The sequence below is a fragment of the Balaenoptera physalus genome, assembly GCF_965194825.1.
Source record: "Balaenoptera physalus genome assembly, chromosome: 3".
In the NCBI taxonomy this organism is placed as follows: domain Eukaryota; kingdom Metazoa; phylum Chordata; class Mammalia; order Artiodactyla; family Balaenopteridae; genus Balaenoptera; species Balaenoptera physalus.
In genome coordinates, this window is record NC_138890.1 from 3508673 (window position 1) to 3526496 (window position 17824).

Below are 17824 nucleotides of genomic sequence, written 5' to 3' on the forward strand. Positions count from 1 at the left end.
ATGAACGACTGTGATAATAAGAGAGAATTATGTGGCTCAGGCCCAGACCTCTCAGGCCACACATCAAACCCTGGCTCTGGCAAGCCAAACCTACACCGATCACAATGGTGGGGGTATCTAGCGTGCGGGTCTGTCCCCTGAAGCCGAGTCCTAGATAATTTGACCACGGGATGTGGGGCAGGCGGCCGGGGCCCCCTCCCAGGCTGCCATGAGCCTCAGTGTCCCTGTTTCTGCTAAATGAGGCCCCACCCACGGTCAACCCCAATCACCGCTGGGTCTTGGATGAATCAGTCTGAGAATCTGCAGCCCCTTAAATGGCTAAGAATTTTGGAATCACTGTATCCTAAACATTTTTCCAGCATTCTGGAAAACCTGTCTCCTGGTAGTTATCCTTCCCCACGGCTGCTCAAGGTCTGAAACGTGGCCCATTCCCTCCCCTGCTCTAAGATCTTCGATGGCTCCCTATTGCCCTCGGGATAAAGCCCGCTCCCCAGCTTGGCATCCGCGGCCCCTGTCACCTCTCAGGCCTCATTGTTTATTGTCTCCCACCCTTAAAATAGCCCAGTCACTCAGGAGTCCCCCAACACACCCCTCCGTGGTTTTCCCCACTGCTTCCTCCACCTGGAATCCCTGTCCCCCTCGCCTCCTGGCAACCGCCTTCTCACCCCTCAAGGCCAGTGCCAGCATCCCCTCCTCCAGGCAGGGGATGCTGGCACTGGCATCCCTGCTTCCACCTGTCCTGACCCGGGCTGAGTCCTCTCTGGGTTCCCCATCATCACCTGGCAAAGGGCAGGGCACACAGGACAGGGCCACACCACAGGGTCAGTTAGGGACACCCTCCTTCCCGGGAGATGGGCAGCGACCGGCACATCCTTCAGCCCCGGGGGACCCAGCTTACCTGTCCCGCCAGCTGACGTCAGGGTCACCTTTGCAAGGACAGTTTGATTTCTATCTTCCTGGTCCAGCCCCCGGTAACCCCAGCAACTCTCGGCTCAAGCCCTGGGCGGCCACTGCAGATGCCAAACCCTCCTGCAGCTCACATCTCCAGCACCTTCTTTGACCAGAGGACAGAAGTGAATGGCCCCTCCCTGGTGACTCAATACCTCGGCTGGGAGTCGTGCTCTCACCTCAAAGCAGAGGAGGCGACAGGACCCTTAGGCCCCATGGGTGCTCAGCCCTGGCAGAAGGCAGGTGGGGACTGGAGGGAGAGGTTACAAATCCAGGGTATTCCTTGGGACCTCTCTCTGCCTTATCTCCCTCCACTCAGGTCCTAAAACCTTCTGGGGAGATCGCAGCCCAGAGAGGGCTAGAGACCTGTCTGAGGCCACACAGCAGCACCCCTCCTCTCAGGCCCCAGCCTTCTCTATGATGCTTTTTTTTTCTTTTTGGAGAGGGGTGGGGCGTTGGGAGCTCCAGGTCTAATTTCTGCCCTGCCCAGGTTGGCTGGGTGGGGGGCCGGGGTTTCCAAGGAAACCTTTGGGCTGGCATTTTGGGTTTCAGCAGATGTGGAGGCTCCTTTCCCCCTTGACCCCATCTAACAGCCCCAGCAGTGGAGAGGCCTGGTTTCCCTCTCCACCCATTCTGCCGCCTCCCTGGGCCTCTGTCACCCTGTCTGTTCTTGGGAATGGGCCAGTTCAGGGTGGACACGCTACAGTTTAATGAGTCTCCTGCCAGGCTGCCACCTACCCGATATCCAAGGTCCGCTGTGCCACAGGGACCCCCCAGCTACCTTCCCTAAGAGCTCTGGACCCCCTCCCAGGAGAATCCTGACCCCACCTATGACTCCCAGCCTGTCCCCACACCCTGTACTCTGTCTAAATAGAGTTTCAGCAATTGCTCAGATACATTCAAAAATTTCATCCTTGAAAGAAAACATATCTACTAGGATGTGGGAAAGGGACTGGCCAGTGTCTGTAGGGGAGGGGATGCCCCGGGGGTACTGAACTTTGATTTTGGAGAGTGCGCTGTACCCTTGAGAAGCCAAGGGAACCCAGAAAAATATGAAGCAATGCAATTTTGCAAACTGGGGGGGCCCTTCTGAAGCCCCAGCCATTAGTCCCCCCCTTCCTCCTTAAACCCAAAAGAGGCCCCCAAAACTTAAGGGCCCAATCCCCTAACCCCAAGCCCCAGTTCCCCTCCAGTCTGGGGGTCAAAGATGACAGCCTCACGGGGAGGATGCCAAAGACCTCAGCCAGAGAGGGCCAAACAGGGGTTGAGGGTCTGGGAATCGCCCCCAGCCCCAGGACGCTTGCAAAAACTCCCAGCTTCAGCGCCTACAAGTCCGGGCAGGGGCAGAGCAGGGCGGAGGTGCCCCAAGCTCGGAGGGCACCCCGAGGGGGAGAGCGGGACAGGGGGCACGTGACCCCCACCCTGGAGACCAATCAGCGCCCACGGGAGGGGGCCACACTCGGCGCCCCCCACCCCTCCCAGCGCTCTCTCGGAGAGAGACGCTTTCTTTGTCCCTTTGTCAGCTCTTGGGGGGCCCCGAACCCCTGGGCTCCCACTGCAGCGGGGGGGATCCGGACCGGCTGACTCTCTCCCCCCGCCGCGGCCCCTCCCCCGCGGCCCGGGCCCTGGACTCCTTCTGGGCCGGGCGTGAGACTGGAGAGGGCTCAGGGGCGCCCAAGGTGCGGCGGCTGGACCGCGGAGTGGGGCGGAGGGGCCTCACCTTGCCGGGACCACCGCACCAGCCCCGGGGGGCCCTCGACTTAGCGCCCAGGGCCCCGCCCCCCAGCACCACCTCCCACCCCCGGCCAGCAGGCCCCCTGCCTGCCCTGAACCCCCCACCTGGGCCCAAATCCAGCTCCCCAGCGGCGCAGCCGCGAGCCCCCATTATTGTGCCTCCTACGGTCCCCCCGGACAAAACCTCCACCCGTTGCGGTGCCGACAGAACCCCCATTATAGCTCCACATACAGGCCCCCAGTCAACAATCCAGGCCCCCCCAGCTGCGGTGCCATTAAACACCCCCATTATGGAGTCTCATTCAGCGCCCCAGGCCCAAATCCAGACCCTTCAAAGCGTTGTTACTGGACCCCCATTATATCGCTCCATACTGCGACCCCCCTAAAATCCAGCCCCCTCCCCAGTTGCGTTGCCGGCAGATCCTCCCGTTACAGAGCTCCACAAACCCCCTCTCCGGCCCCAATCCATCCCCCTCGCAGTGGCGGGGCCCCCAGGCCCCCCATTATAGCGCCTGACCCGGCCACCCCAGCCAACAATTCAGCCCCCAGCTGCGTGCCGACAGACACCCCCGGGATAGTGCCTCCCCAGCCCCCCCTCTTGCAGACGCCCCGGGGTGCTTACCTCGGAGCCGCGGCCGCCGCGAGTGCGCGGGAGGGAGCTCGAGGGCGGGAGGGCGCGGGTGGGGGGTGGGTGGGGGGGGTTCGTGCGCGCACCTGTCCCGGCCCGGCCGGCTCAGCCAGGCATCCCGGGGTGGGGAGGGGGGCTGGGGGCGCGCGCTCTCCCCGCCCCCGGGCCCGCTGCGCTGCGCTGGTGAAGGGGGTTCAGCCCCGGCCCCCGGCGCGCTGGCGTCGGCTCCGGGGGGGGCGCTGCGCGGCGGCCGGACCGGGGGCGCGCCGCGGCCGCATCTCCTCTGCCCGCCGCGGCCGCCGCTGCGACTCGCGACTCTGCCACCTCCGCCCCCCCTCCCCCCCACCCCGGCAACCCTCCCTTACCAAGCCGGGCCGGAGCCGCGCAAAACCCGGCCCGGAGCAAAGGCGGCGCGGAACGGAGGGCGGAGCCAGGTGGGCGGCCGGCGGCGCTGGGGGCGGGGGCGGGGGCGGGGGCGGGGGCGGGGGTGGGGGGTGGAGGAGTGACCCAAGAGAAGGCACCCTGCTTTTGTCCCGGTGGAGGGCCTGATCGCCGCTCCCCTCCCCAAATTACTACCCCGGTCCATTCTGGCCAGTCCCGCATACCCAGAATCCATCCTCTATCGGATCCGCGGGGAAGATGGGGATGCTGCGGCGGCAGGAACTCCGGGGGTCTACATGGCCCTCTTCATATATGGGGACATTTATTCAATGCACAAGCAGTATATTAAACAATACTCAGTAGACATGTAAGGAAACTGAGGCATGGGGGGCGTCTTGTCCAAGGTCACCCAGTTAGAAAGTGGCAGAACTGGGATTTGAACAGAGCAAGCTGGCTGCAGAGACCATGGCTATCTTCTGTCCCAGCGCCCATGGGGCCTGACGGGAAAAGAGGTTCCCAGGGGTCTACAGCATACCCTCAGCCGGTGGGGAGCACTTCGGCCCCCTGCCTTTGGGACTCCAAGACAAACTGGTCTTCCTGTTTCCGAGACCTCCCTGTAACCTCCCTGCCCCTTTGTGACCTTAGAAAGAGAGCGCCTCTCAGGACCTCAATGTCCCTCTCTGTCCAAAGCACCTCTCCACATGGGTGTGACTGTGTATGTCTCCCCCACTGCGCTGCACGCTGTCCCGGTCCCTGTGGCATCGCCAGTATACAGGAGGTGCTCCATAAAAGTTTTACTATTGTGTATTTATCTAAGTGACATTTCTTGCACACCTGCTGTGTGCTTATGTTTGATGCATAAATCGCATTGTTCAGTCCTCAGGGCAGCCACACGAGGCTCCCACAGATGGGAAACTGAGGCACAGAGAGGTCGACCAGCTTGCATAAATCCTCTTGCCTTTGGTTATTGAGCACCTTTGTTGCCTGCCTTGCCCGCTGAGTCCCACCCAGGGCTCCCAGCAGTCTGGGGGCTCAGGCAGGCTGTGTGGCTTCCCAGTGGCGCACACACGCAGTGGGACATTGGATCCTGGGCCACCTGCAGCCTCCCTGGCATGCGTGGAGACAACCCGGTTCTTCCAGGCCCCCAGCAGCTGCCCAGGGGCCGTCCTGGCGACCACAAACCTCTGCTAGCAGCCAGGCCTTCCTGCCACCAGTGGTTTTGCTCTGACCAGCTTTCCGGCTGAGCCAGAGTCCCAGGCAGATCAGCCAAGCACCTGCCTGCGTCTGTCTGGACTCTACCCCCTTGCCTCCTGCCCCCTGGGGAGACTGAGGCCAGCCCAGCAACGGGGGGCGCGCTAAGTCCCAGCACTTCAGCTTGGTGTCCAGGCTCTGCACTCCCCTCCCACCTCTATACCATTCCACGTGCTGTGCCCTCCCACTTGCAGCCTTGGCCCGACTGGGCTCCTCGGCAACCTATTCCATCAACAAACATTTATTGAGCATCTACTGTGTGCCAGGTCCTGGACTGAGCAGTCAGCAAGGCAAACTGGCTTCCTGCCTACAGTCTAGCAGGGGAGACAGAAGAATCAGTGGCTGCCGAACTCAAGGTACAGATAACTGCTGAGATAGACGGGGGGGGGGGGGGGGGGGGCATTGTGCGGCCCAGGAGGTCCACGAGGTGATGTGGGGGCCATAGAAGGACGACAGACAGATCTGGCGGAGTACATGGGGTGCAGGGGGTGGTGGGAAGGGTATACTAAGCAGAGGGACCCGCTGGGACAAAGGCCCTGAGGGAGGCCCCACCCCCGCGGGCCGGCTCAGCTGCCATCCAGGCTTCGGCAGTCATGAATGGGTCTTTCATGCCCCGGACCAGGGCAAGGTCAGACCGGGCTGCTCCCTCCCCCGCCCTGGGCTCCTGACTGTCTGAGCCTTGACCTGGAAGAGGGTGGCAGGAAGTTCACAGCTTGCCCGCCGGGTGAGCCAGGGAGGCCCCGGGAGGGGCAGGGCCTTGCCCGAGGTCACCAGCACCAGCAGAGCCCTCCAAGCTGTGTGACTCTGAGCAAAGCCCCACCCCTCTGGGCCTCAGTTTCTCAGGTCACGTTGGGCAGCTCTGCGCTCCCGTCCAGCTCCGACCCGCAGGAATCCAGGGCGGGTTTTGAGGGTGCCCGCGGCCACCAACACCTTCCTCCCTGCGTGTCCAGGCCGCGGCCCCGGGTCCGAGGGGTCCCGGGGAGACCTGGAGTGGGTCAAGCGGCCTTTGTGTCCCCCGGGATGGGCTGAGGCTAAGCCTGGCCTTGGTGCCTGGCGCCTGCGGGGAAGGAAAACCCCGCCCCGCTGCCTGCGCGCCCCCCATCAGGGCTCCCCGCCTCGCCGCCCTGCTGTGTGACTCCCGCCGGCCCCTGCCCCTCTCTGGGTCGCGCTGGAGCCAGGCGGATGGGCAGAGGCTCGGAGGGGTCAGCTGGGTCCCGCGCCCCCTTCCTGGAGGGTCCCAGCCTTGGTTTCCCCAGTCAGGTCCGGGCCCTCTTTTAAGCCCAGGTTGGGGGTCTTAGCTGCTCGGTCGCGCCCCTGGTCCCGGCTCCGGCCTGGGAATCTCGGGGGGGGGGGGGGCTCGGAAAGGGCAGCTCCGATTGGCTGAGGCCGCCTGTGACGTCAGGGCCTCCCCGAGCCCCCTCCCCCCAGAGGCACGTGGGGGCGACCGCGGCAGGGGAGGGGCCCGGGGTCCGGGCGGATTCGGGGTGTCCCCCCAGTCTGAGCCTGCAGCTGGTTAGCGCAGACGCGATTCTCCTCGGACAGATTTTTCCCTCGTCCCATATCCCCCTCCAGCCCCCCCAGAACGGCAGCTGTTCCGGCGGCAGATGCGCTGGCTAAATCCGCCCAGCTGGTCCCTCCGCAGAGCTAACCGCCTAGAGCCCATGGTGGGGTGTGTGTGCATGCGCGCGCGTGTGTGTGTGTGTGTGTGTGTGGGGGGGGCATGGCCTTGACCCATCCCTGCCTCTTGCCCTTTGACCCCAGGCTGCTCGCAGGGCAGGCTGAGGGGCTCCTCTCTGGGACTCTTCTCCAGATTCAAAAATAGTCCTGGGGCCTTTGGAGCATTTGAGGGACCTGGTGCCCAGAGAGGGTGTGGCCCTTTCCAGAGACCACACAGCACCCCTGGGCTGGGAAAATGACCCATTTTGTGCATATAGTAATAATGATAATGATGAGCTAACATTTATGGAGCACCTACTATATGTAGCCCCATGATTCCAGAGCATGACTACTGTTATTGCCCCATTTTCAGGTGTGGTAACTGAGGCCCAGAGAGAAATGGCTTGGCCACTCACATAGCCAGGAAATAAAACTGGAATTTGAACCCCATGCTTTTAATCGTTTCCAAGGGCTCAGGGACCTCCTAGCTTGGAAGGTTCTTCTTAAAATTTTTATAATTTATTCTTATTATTTGTTTATTTTTAGCTGCATTGGGTCTTCCTTGTTGCCCCCGGGCTTTCTCTTGTTGCGGAGCTCAGGCTCTAGGCGCGCAGGCTTCAGTAGTTGTGGCGCACGGGCTCAGTGGTTGTGGTGCATGGGCTTAGTTGCTCCACGGCATGTGGGATCTTCCTGGACCAGGGCTCGAACCCGTGTCGCCTGCATTGGCAGGCGGATTCTTAAACACTGCGCCACCAGGGAAACCCACCAGTGGTACTTCTTTTATCCATTTACTTGTTTCTCTTCCCATTCCTGCCCCCTCTTCTGCCCCACCCCTGCAATCAGCTCTGCCAGGGCAGGCCAGAGTCTGCCTTGGTCATGGCTGTGTCCCCAACGTCTAGAACAGGGCCTGGCACACAGTAAGCATTCAACAAATGTGCTGAACAAATGAATGAATGAATGGGGGCCTGAGAGCTCTGCCTTCATTGTACAGACGGGGAAACTGAGGCCCAGCCGGGCAGGAGCCCAGGGTCACTCAGTCCCCTCGGCAGCAAAATGGGGCAACATGAGGCCACCTCTTCAGGCTGGGGGAGAGGTATCCAGTGAAGTAATAACTTCAGGAGCACTTATTAAGTGCCCACTGTGTGCACTGCATAGCTCCAGGTACTGTACACATTTTGAGCCAGAGCAAGGATTTAAACCCAGGATGCTTGGCCCTAGAGTTTGCCCGAGTCCCCCTCCATTTCAGTGGAGAGGGTGAATGCCAGGCCTGGGCACACAGTAGGCCTTCAGCCAGGCAGCCAGCGGGGATGGCTGGGGGCTGTCCAGTCTGAGACCCTCTCTGCAGCCCCTTGGACCCAGGGCTGTGGCTTGAGCTGACTGTGTGTCTGGCTGGAGCTCCAAGCGCCAGACATACCCCCGGGAAACAGTAGAGAGAGAAGCAGCAGCATTCCCTGCCTGATTTGTGAGTGGAAATTAGACCAATTACAGTGCTTCCTCCCGGTCAGAACCAGTGACATCCCCAGAAAGGCATGGGTGTGTCCAGGGTCCTCCCAGAACCCCCAGCCCCAAGGCCTCATCTGAATATGCAAATGAGGCAAGGGGCACCCTGGTACTCAGAAGGGAGAAGTGGTGAGGGACCCAGGGACCTCTGAGCTCCCTGGGGTCTGTCCTGGGTGTGGATAGGAAACTGAGGCACAGAAAGGGCAGGAAGCCAGCATCACTTGGAGGGAGGTGGAAAAGTATCACATTCTCCCTGTTCAAAATCCACCCTCCCCTAAGCTTCCTGTTCCAGCCTAGCAAACACATAGAGCTCAGCCCCACCCCAGGATCTTTGCACTTGCTGTTCCCTCTCCTTGGGAAGATCCTCATGTGTTTGGCCAATATCCTTTCCTCCAAGAGGCCTTTTGTTAATTCATTTTTTAATCAGTGATGGAGTGGTAGAATGGGCGTGGCCACTGCAGGAAATTTGACACCTGCTACAACATGGACGAACCTTGAGAACGTGATCCTCAGTGAAAGAAGCCAGACACGAAAGGATAAATACTGTCTGATTCCACTCATAGGAAGTCCCTAGAGGCGTCAAATCCATAGAGACAGGAAGTAGATGGTGGGGGCCAGGGGCTGGGGGAGAGGATGGGGGGGTCAGTGTTTCATGGGGACAGAGTTTCAGTTTGGGAAGGTGGAAGAGTTTGGGTCTAGGTAGTGGTGATGGCTGAACAACAATGGGAATGTCTTTCATGCCACTGAATTGAACATTTACAAATGGTTAAAATAATATTACATTAGGTATATTTTCCCACAAAAAAAATCAAATCAAATCAAAACTGTTATGGGAAAAAGAAACCCAAAACAGCCAGTGGCCGTAGAGGGTGTGTGTGAATGACCTCATCTGGTGGCGATTCCATCATTGCCACCAAGGCTCTCGACTCAAGTGACGCTGATGTCAGTGTGTGGAGGTGCAGTTGGAGGGCCCTGAGCTCACCCTCCACGCCCAGGCTCCTTGTGCCCTTCGGGACCTGCCTGGGACAAACTCAGCTTTGGCTACAAACACTCTGATGCGTTCAGGAAGCAGAGCCAAGTCCGTAGGTCTTGACCCTCATTGGCCTATTTATTCAGCTGACTTTATTGAGCACCTACTGTGTACCAGGCTCTGCTGGGTAGTGCTGGCGACACAATGGTGACCAAGACAGAGCCAGCTTCTGTCCTGGCAATGCTCACAGCTCAGGGCAGGAGAAGATGAACTTATTTAACGAGTATGGATTGAGTACCTACTGGATGCCCCGCTTGTTTTAGTCACTGGGGACACAGCAGCAAACAGAATAGATAGAAGTCCTGGCCTCGTGGAGCTGACGTCCCAATGGGGTTGACAGACAAGAAGCAACATAAACGAGTGAGATCTATGCTGGGCCAGATGGTGCTAAGGACAAAAATTAAGCAAGGAAAGAAGATGGGAAGTGCCCGAGTTGGGGGAGATATTAGGCAGGTAGTCAGGGGACGTCTCATGGAGGAGGTGACATCTGAGCAGAGACCTGAAGGAGGTAAGGGAGAAAAGCATGCAGGTATGTGGGGGAAGGGAGCTCCAGATGGGGGGAACGGCCGTGCCAAGGCCCTGGGGAAGGACCATTCCTGACCTCCTAGAGGAGGAGCAGGGGCAGCATGATCTAGGGGGAGAGAGGGAAGAGGTGATAGGGTGTGTGTGTGGGGGGCAGGTCATGCAGGGCCTCGTGGGCCGTGGGGACCACTTCGGAATTCATTTGGTTCCTCAAAGACCCCAAGCTGTCTTGGTCAAGGCACTTGGTCTCGATCCCAGCACTGCCCAACACAGACCTGGCACACAGTAGGCACTCAGTAAAGACAATGGAGTATTGGCTAAGGTCCAGGCAAGTGTCAAGGAAGCCTCCTTACCTCCAGGGTCCCGTGGAGCGGTGGGCCAGTTCTCATCCCAGACCTGTCCTGGAATGGCCAGTGAGGCCAGCAGTTCCCCTTGTCCTGCCTCAGTTTCCCCTGCAAGAAGATTCCAATAGGTTATGATCAGAGTGAAGGTGGGAAGGTCACTCCACTGATCCAAGTGTGTGGTGGGGAGCAGGTCTGCCCCCAGCACGCCCTGAGGTGGGCAAGGGACCCCTGCCAGGCCCTCCTCCCTCATTCCTTCCAGTCTCCCTCTCTGCTTCCCTCCTATCCTCTCTGTGTTTCTCCATCTCCCCACCCTCTTCTTCATCTCTCCATCTTGCTCGTTTACTGTGTTGGTCTCAGTCTTCCCCCAGGTCTCCAGATTTCTATCCCCCACGCCCACCTCCTGCCCCTTTTCCTGCTTGCCCCCAAGACTGTCCCTCTACCCCCAAAGATCCCCAAGAGATGTGGGCTGAGACAGCTACCCACCCACCCTCCAGCTTCCAGGGTCCCTTAGGCCATTGGGGAATTTGTTGGGGGGAAGGGGGAGGAGAAACAAATACTTGTGTCATTTACATAAAATCTGCATCAATTAGCATATTGATTACAAAGAGTTTGTAAGGGAAATATCAATAGTAACTTGAACAACAAATGAGGCAGGCAGCCTCCCCAAGGGAGCAGCTTGTCACAAGCCCGCCTATTTTATAGACAAGGAAAGTGAAGCCCATGGTGGGTGAGGTCTCTGGCAGGGTCTCTGCCCTCTCGGGGCATTCATGGACAGACAATGAAGAACCGTGTGAATGACTAAAATAATTTCAGATCATTATAAAGGCCAGGAAGAAAAGACGACGAAGAGCAGTAGCTTGTCTGGAGGCATCAGGGAGGGTTTCTCAGATGAGGTGACTTTTGAGCTGAGACCTGAAGGAGAAGTAGGAACCAGTCTGGGGAAGAAGAAATAGGGGAAGGGCAGAGGGAGCAACATGTGCAAAGGCCCTGGGGAAGGACGATGTTGGAGGAACAGCCAGGAGGCCCGTGTGGCTGGAGCAGAAAGAATGAGGGGGAGAGAGGGAGGAGGGGAGGGCAGAGAAGTGTTGGGGACACGGGGAAAAGTTTGGATTTTATTTCAAGGGCACTAGGGAGCCATTGGAGAGTTTATAGTGAGCAAATGACATGATCTGATTTAACGTTTAAAAAGGTCCCTCTGGGCTTCCCTGGTGGCGCAGTGGTTGAGAATCTGCCTGCTAATGCAGGGGACACGGGTTCGAGCCCTGGTCTGGGAAGATCCCACATGCCGCGGAGCAACTGGGCCCGTGAGCCACAATTACTGAGCCTGCGCGTCTGGAGCCTGTGCTCCGCAACAAGAGAGGCCGCGACAGTGAGAGGCCCGCGCACCGCGATGAAGAGCGGCCCCCGCTTGCCACAACTAGAGAAAGCCCTCGCACAGAAAAAACGAAGACCCAACACAGCCAAAAATAAAATTAATTAATTAATTAATTAAAAAAAAAAAAAAAAAAGGTCCCTCTGGCTGCCTTGCCGAGACTGATGCACCCAGGGCAGGAATAGGCCCCAGGGGAGGAGGGACTAGTCTGGGGGAGCAACATGGGGGCCTAGACCGGGGCAGGGGATGAGGAGGTGGAGAGAAATAGGCAGATTTGAGAGGCCCTCTTTTTTTTTTTGGCTGCCCTGGGCAGCATGTGGGATCTCAGTTCCCTGACCAGGGATTGAACCCACGCTCCCTGAATTGGAAACACGGAGTCTTAACCACTGGGCCGCCAGGGAAGTCCCTTGAGAGTCATTTTGGATGCAAAGACTTGGGGAGCAAGGAAATGGGAATCATCCAGGAGGACTCTGAATTCCTTCCCCTGCAACCTCCTCCCCTGTTTCGCTCTTCCCTCCCCATCTGTCCCATCTTACATTGGGTTCAGCTCATGTCACTTCCTCCAGGAAGCCCTCCTGACTGCCCTGGCCAAGTCTAAACTGTCTGCCTTGGTCCTGCCAGCTTCCCAGCACCCAACACAGTGCAGAAGCCCTATGTGTTCCGTGAGAAAGAGGGAAGATTCCAGGGTTCTGGAATTCGAAGATTTCTACAAACCAGTAACCCTCACCTCTGGGCTTAGAACCTCATCTGCACCTCCCAGGGACAGGCCCAGTGATTCCCCTCTTTTCTCAGTCCCCTGGCAGGGGAAGGGGAGGGCAGAAGAGGTTGAGCTCATTGGGGGAAACCGAGGAACTGCCAGCAGCTTTCCCCACTGTTTTCCAGCAGGGGTCCTTGGGGTTGGGGGCTTCAGCCCAGCTACCACAGTGGGAGCCTAGCCAGGAAAGATCTGGAGAGGGAGAGAGGCAAGGCCGGGAGGGGCTAGAAAAGTGTCTATTTTTCCTCCTGCAGCTGTATTTATAGATTCCCTTTGATGTCCCAGCGGTTGGCTGACCTGGTTCTCTGCTGCTTAGGGAAGACAGGTTCTCGGTGCTGCTTCTGGGAGCTGGGCGGGGGCTGCCTGGATGTGGAGAGCCAGGTGTGCAATGACTGGGCCCCCAGGCTTGGGGCAGGGGAGGCAGGGAACTTGCCTCAGTTTCCCCATTTGCAAAATGGGGCTGTCAAGGTACAGTTCTCAGAAAGTTGAAAACATAAACTCTGGTCAATGATTAATTAACTCATTATTCAGGGAACCAGTTAAATGGTCATTCTCCGCGAGAGGGGGCTACTCTTCGTTGCGGTGTGTGTGCTTCTTATTGCGGCGGCTTCTCTTGTTGCGGAGCGCAGGCTCTAGGAGCGCGGGCTTCAGTAGTTGTGGCTCACAGGTTTAGTTGCTCCGTGGCATGTGGGATCTTCCAGGACCAGGGATTGAACCTGTGTCCCCTGCATTGGCAGGTGGATTCTTAACCACTGCGCCACTGGGGAAGTCCCCAAGCTGACTCTGAGAGCATTTAAGGGACTGGGTATTTATCAGGATTTTTTTTCTTAAGAATGTTAGAATAAGATTAGGCTGGGTACAAACTAGTGAATGTCCTACATGCAGCAAAACCATAATTGGAGTTTTTTTCTACCAGACAGAAACCTACAAGTTAACTGTAACTTACCAGGGCCTGGGCTCCTACCAGATGACAGCAAGCACTTTCTCATAGAGCAATGCTCATCAGTAGAACTTTCTATGATGATGTGTGCTCAAAGTTATACAGCTTTGTAGGTTTGAACAAATTGCTTATTCTCTCTGGGCCTCAGTTTCCACATCTGTAAAAAGGGACTTCTATTAGCAGTCTCCACCACCTCATTTGGTTTGGGGGAGAATTAAATGAGCTAATCCACGTAAAGCAGGCACCCAGTGAGGATGCAATAGGTGTTACTGTAGTTATTACTGATTGGGTTATTTCACCCTGTGAGTCATATAACCTTGCTCTGTGCCTCAGTTTTCACATCTATAAAATGGGGTCAACAATACTTGGGAACTCAGAATCCTGCTAGAAGATAGAGTTCATTCATAGAAAGGCTCTAAACATGGCCCCGGGCACATAATATGCACTGAGGATGTGTCAGCTGTTATCATTATTGGTGGTGGCGGTGACCAGAGAAGCTGACTAACTTTCCCAAGGCCACACAGCCAAGCAATGCCAGGGCCAGGAGTTGAAGTGGGGTCTTTCCAGCTAAGGTTGGTAGCGGTGCCAGGGCTCTTCACAGGGTCAAGAGGGATGCCGGTGGGTCTCTGAAGACCCAGCGCCCAGGCTCCAGGGTTAAGCCCCCGTGGCAGCTGAACTTCCGTGCATCTACCCCTCTGAAATCCCTGGGAAGCAAGGCATCAGGTGTTCCGGAACAGGCGCCTGCTCTTGACAGGCGGCCGCACACATGGAGGGACAGCTGGTGGAGGACGGGTGGGCCCGGGGGGAGGGGCCCAGGCGACAGGGGCACCTTGGCCAGAAAAAGAGGTCACGAGCTGCCCCAACCCACTCATCCCCAGGCAGGGGCCACAAAGCCTTCTCTTTCATGACAACCCTCTAAACCTCAATTCCCTCATCAACATTTGGCAAATATTTATGGAGTACCTCTTGTATACCAGGTGCCCTGCCAAGCCGTTCCGTCGAGCATTGGTAACTAAGGTTCAGAAAAAAACAAGTCACTTGTCTGGGTCACACAGCAAATAAACAGCAAAGCTGGGACTGCAAGCCAGGGGCTCTTCCTCCTGCCTCAGGACCTTTGTACTTGCTGTTCTCTCTGCCAGGAACACCCTCTCTTGGCCCCTAATATCTTTAGCCTTCAGTTTAGATGACACGTCCTGTGGGAAGCCTTCCTTCCCTGACCCACCAGCTCCCTGACCCCTATAGCTGCCTGTGTGCCCCAATCACAGCCTTCTGACCCCCATCACCCCACGGACTATCTCCCCCACTGGACCGTCGTGAGCTGTATCCGCAGCCTCTGGCACAGGCTTGCAGACAGTAGGTGCTCATTAAATGTTTGTTGAAGAATGTGAATGAAAAGATGAATGAATGAAGTCAGAATTTCTACCCATCCCCCATTTCAAAATCGGGTCCTAGATCTGGGAAGAATGAGAGGTCTAAGCGGGAATTTGAAGGGGGTATGCATGCCTGAAGGTCTTTCTCGCAGTTTCTGATGAGGAGCCTAGCCCGGGACTGGGTGTTGGAGGTAGGGGATCTCTGCAGGTATTTGCTGGATAACCGGGCCCGCGGGGCGCCCGGGGAGGGCGGAACCTCAAAAGCTCTGGTTGCTCCAGTCACAGAATATGAGGGTGATGCAGCAGATGAGGACGAGCCAGGGAAGCCCCCACCAGCCAAGGAGTCAAGTTTCTATCTGGACAGCCGGAAGGGGCCGTCCCAGGACACTCCCCACCCCGAGGAACTGAAAGATGGGCGGTGGTGCTTAGAAAGAGAGGGGCTGAGAGAGAGGAGGGGGCTGAGATAGAAGAGGAGGCTCAGCCAGGGGAGGGGGTTAAGGGAGAGGAGAGGGCGCTGAAAGGGGAGGGGCCGAGAGAGTGGAGCCGGCTCAGAACCGGGAGGGGCTTCAGGGAGGGGTGGGGCTCGGCGAGGGGCGGGGCTCAGAAAGGTTGTGGACCCGCCCGGTTCTGTCCTCCGCTGCGGCCCCAGGACGCCGGGGTCCGGAGTGTATCAAGTCACCGGGTTTCGCATCCACCCAGAAACTTGGCCGCGTCCCAAGAGCTCAGGGTCGCCTCCCATCCCGCTACCCTACCCGCCCTCTTCTCGGGTCCTTCAGGTTCCCTCCGATCCCCCCTCCCCCAAGTCAGCTGTGTCCGTATTTATAGCGGTGCGGGGCCCCGATGTCACTTCACTTCCGAAAGGGATTGTGTCCCTTAGTCCTGCCTTCAGAGCCCCCCACACCTGTTCCCGGCACGAGCCCCGGGGCCGGCCTCTCCTTCTGGAGCCGCCGTGGGAGAGGGGGCTAAGCTCCCTCGCCTCCGCGAGATCCCTCCTGGCTGGGTGGGTGCGCCTCCCGCCCCTCTCGGAGCCCCCGCCCCTCTTGGAGGCTCTGTCTGATCTCAGGACCCCCCTCCCCCTCCCTGCACACCAACCTCGAGCCGCTCTGTTCCCAGGCTCCCCGAGGCCCCAGCCCCGCCTGCCCGCCTCCTCCTCCGGCCTGCCCATTGTTCTGGATCCGGGGTCCTGGGGGCTGGGCGGGCAGGGGTCTGCGTGCAGGGGGCGGGGGCCCGCCGACTCCCTTCCCGTCTCTGGGCAACGCTGACAAACCTGGAGGGATGCTGGCCCCGCGCCTGACCCTGAGGCGGCGCTGTTCCCTGCTAGGGGCCGGAGGGCACTTAGGTGACCGCCAGGGAAGGGGATCTCCGGCGGGTGTGTGTGTGTGTGTGTGTGTGTGTGTGTGTGTGTGTGTGTGTGTGTGTGTGTGTGTGTGTGTGTGTGTGTGTGTGTGTGTGTGTGTGTGTGTGTGTGTGGCAGATCTAACTGCCCCAGGTTGGAGAGAGGTTGATGGACGGGGGCCATGGGAAAACTTTTCCCTGCGCCGTCCCCATTGTGTCCCCGACTCATGCAAATCAGACCCTGTTTGGCCAGACCCGACAAGGGGTGCTTTACAAGCCTGCGTGCACGTGGTCCTCATAACCTGGATTCAGCAATTAAACCCACCTTATGGATGCTGAAACAGAGGCCGGGAGAGCCTTTGGTGACTGGAGTGGTTAAGAGACCCGGTTCTGGGTGCATGGCCTCACGCTGGAGCCCCAGCTCTGCTATGTCCTCCCAGCACAGCCCAGCAGCTCCTCTGAGCCTCAGTTTCCTCATCTGTACAATGGGCAGATAACAGAACCCACCCGGCGCATGGCTCTGTAGATTCCACTGCTCCTGGGTGCGAAGTGATACTTAGCACAGGCTGCGCCTCTCAACTCAGAGAGACAAGGGTTCAGACTCGGGGTGCCACTTACTAGCTGTGTGACTGGCCAGGCCACGGCACCTCTCTGTGCCTCAGTTTCCCCAACAATAAAATGGGGACTATAGGGACTTCCCTGGTGGTCTAGTGGTTAAGATTCCGCGCTTCCACTGTTCCACTGCAGTGGGCACGGGTTCCATCCCTGGTCCGGGAACTAAGATCCTGCATGCTGCACGGTGCGGCCAAAAAAAAAAAAAAAAAAAAGGTGGGGCGGGCACTATAATAGTATCTAACTCATAAGGTTGCTTTTACAATTAAAGGAGTTACTACACATACCCACTAGCATGGAACACACCCTTCATAAATGTTAGCTTTCTCTCCCGTTTTCCCTCTGAGTCTGTATTCTTCATGAGAGAGGCTGGTTGTGTGACTGTGAAGGGGTGGTATTCCCAGGGCCTCCCAGGCCCCCAGGCTTAGAGTCAGGGATTGAGGTGGGTGTGTCTGGGACTGGTCCCCCTGCCTGGTGAGTGATTCCCCCATCCCAGAGCCGCTCCAGGCCAGCAGCCCCCAGCCCTCTCCTTCCAAGCAGTGGAGGTGGCAGCTTCCCCCTCCACCTGCCTGGCAGTCACCAAGGTGGGTGCCCCTGCCAGGAGCATCTTTCCCAGAGTACAATTTCCTGGTGTGGGGGTCGTGAGAGACCCACTGGAGCAGATTCTGGAGGCAACGGAAGAAAGGGTGAGTGTAAACAGCCGACTCTCGGAAACCGGGTGGTCAACAGAGAGGAATGTGGGATCAAGAAAAGGGTTTTAAAACATGCCTTGAGGGGATTCCCTGGTAGTCCAGTGGTTAGGACTCCACGCTTTCACTGCTGAGGGTGTAGGTTCAATCCCTGGTGGAGGAACTAAGATCCTGCAAGCGCGGCCGAAAGAAAAGTGCCTTGAACAGTGTAAAGGCTCACAAAATGGATGCAGCTAAATATACTTTTATTAGATAATAATTAAAATCATTATCCTAATGATGGTTATTACCAGCTCCCGATGCTCTGGGCTCCAAAGTCTGTCATCTCCTTCAGCTCACAAAGGAAGGGCTAAAAGTGACAGCACGCGGCCAGGGGCTCACAGCCCAAAGTCTAGGCCCCAGGGTGCCCAAGTGGTGGCACCGATTTCTATTTTAATATGTTGTTTTCAAAGCCCAGGAGGCTGCAGGTTCCTGTCTCTCGGGCTGGGAGCGGTAATGAGGCCTCTCCAGGGAGGATGAAAAGCTAGAAACAGGTTCTAGAAGCTGGTGGTGGTCGAGGCGGGGACAGCCGGGATCAAAGCTGGGAGGTGGGAGGCCCCCAACCTGGCCTCCCCCAGCTGCCAGTTTGCAAGTTCTGTCTGGGAGGGGCTGTGTCCCAGGGCCAGTGTGCATTTATTGAGCACCCACTGTGTGCCAGGCTCTGGGAACTCAGAGGCATCCGTGACAGATATTAATGACAGAAGTTCCCCAGTACAGAA

General features: G+C 57.9%; 1 protein-coding gene across 4 annotated transcripts in view; it reads right to left on the reverse strand.

Annotated features, from left to right (window-relative positions):
- Positions 1-17824, reverse strand: part of SEMA6B (semaphorin 6B) — a 70914-nt gene that overhangs the window by 25051 nt on the left and 28039 nt on the right. For 2 of the 4 annotated variants that reach the window (XM_082456906.1, XM_082456907.1), the window contains one exon: positions 10004-10102. In XM_082456906.1, the coding sequence (XP_082313032.1) occupies positions 10004-10102 (99 nt within the window). Of the gene's footprint in view, positions 1-3304; positions 3623-3675; positions 3695-10003; positions 10103-17824 lie in introns of those variants that run through there. The other 2 variants (XM_082456908.1, XM_082456909.1) reach the window with 2 other exon arrangements.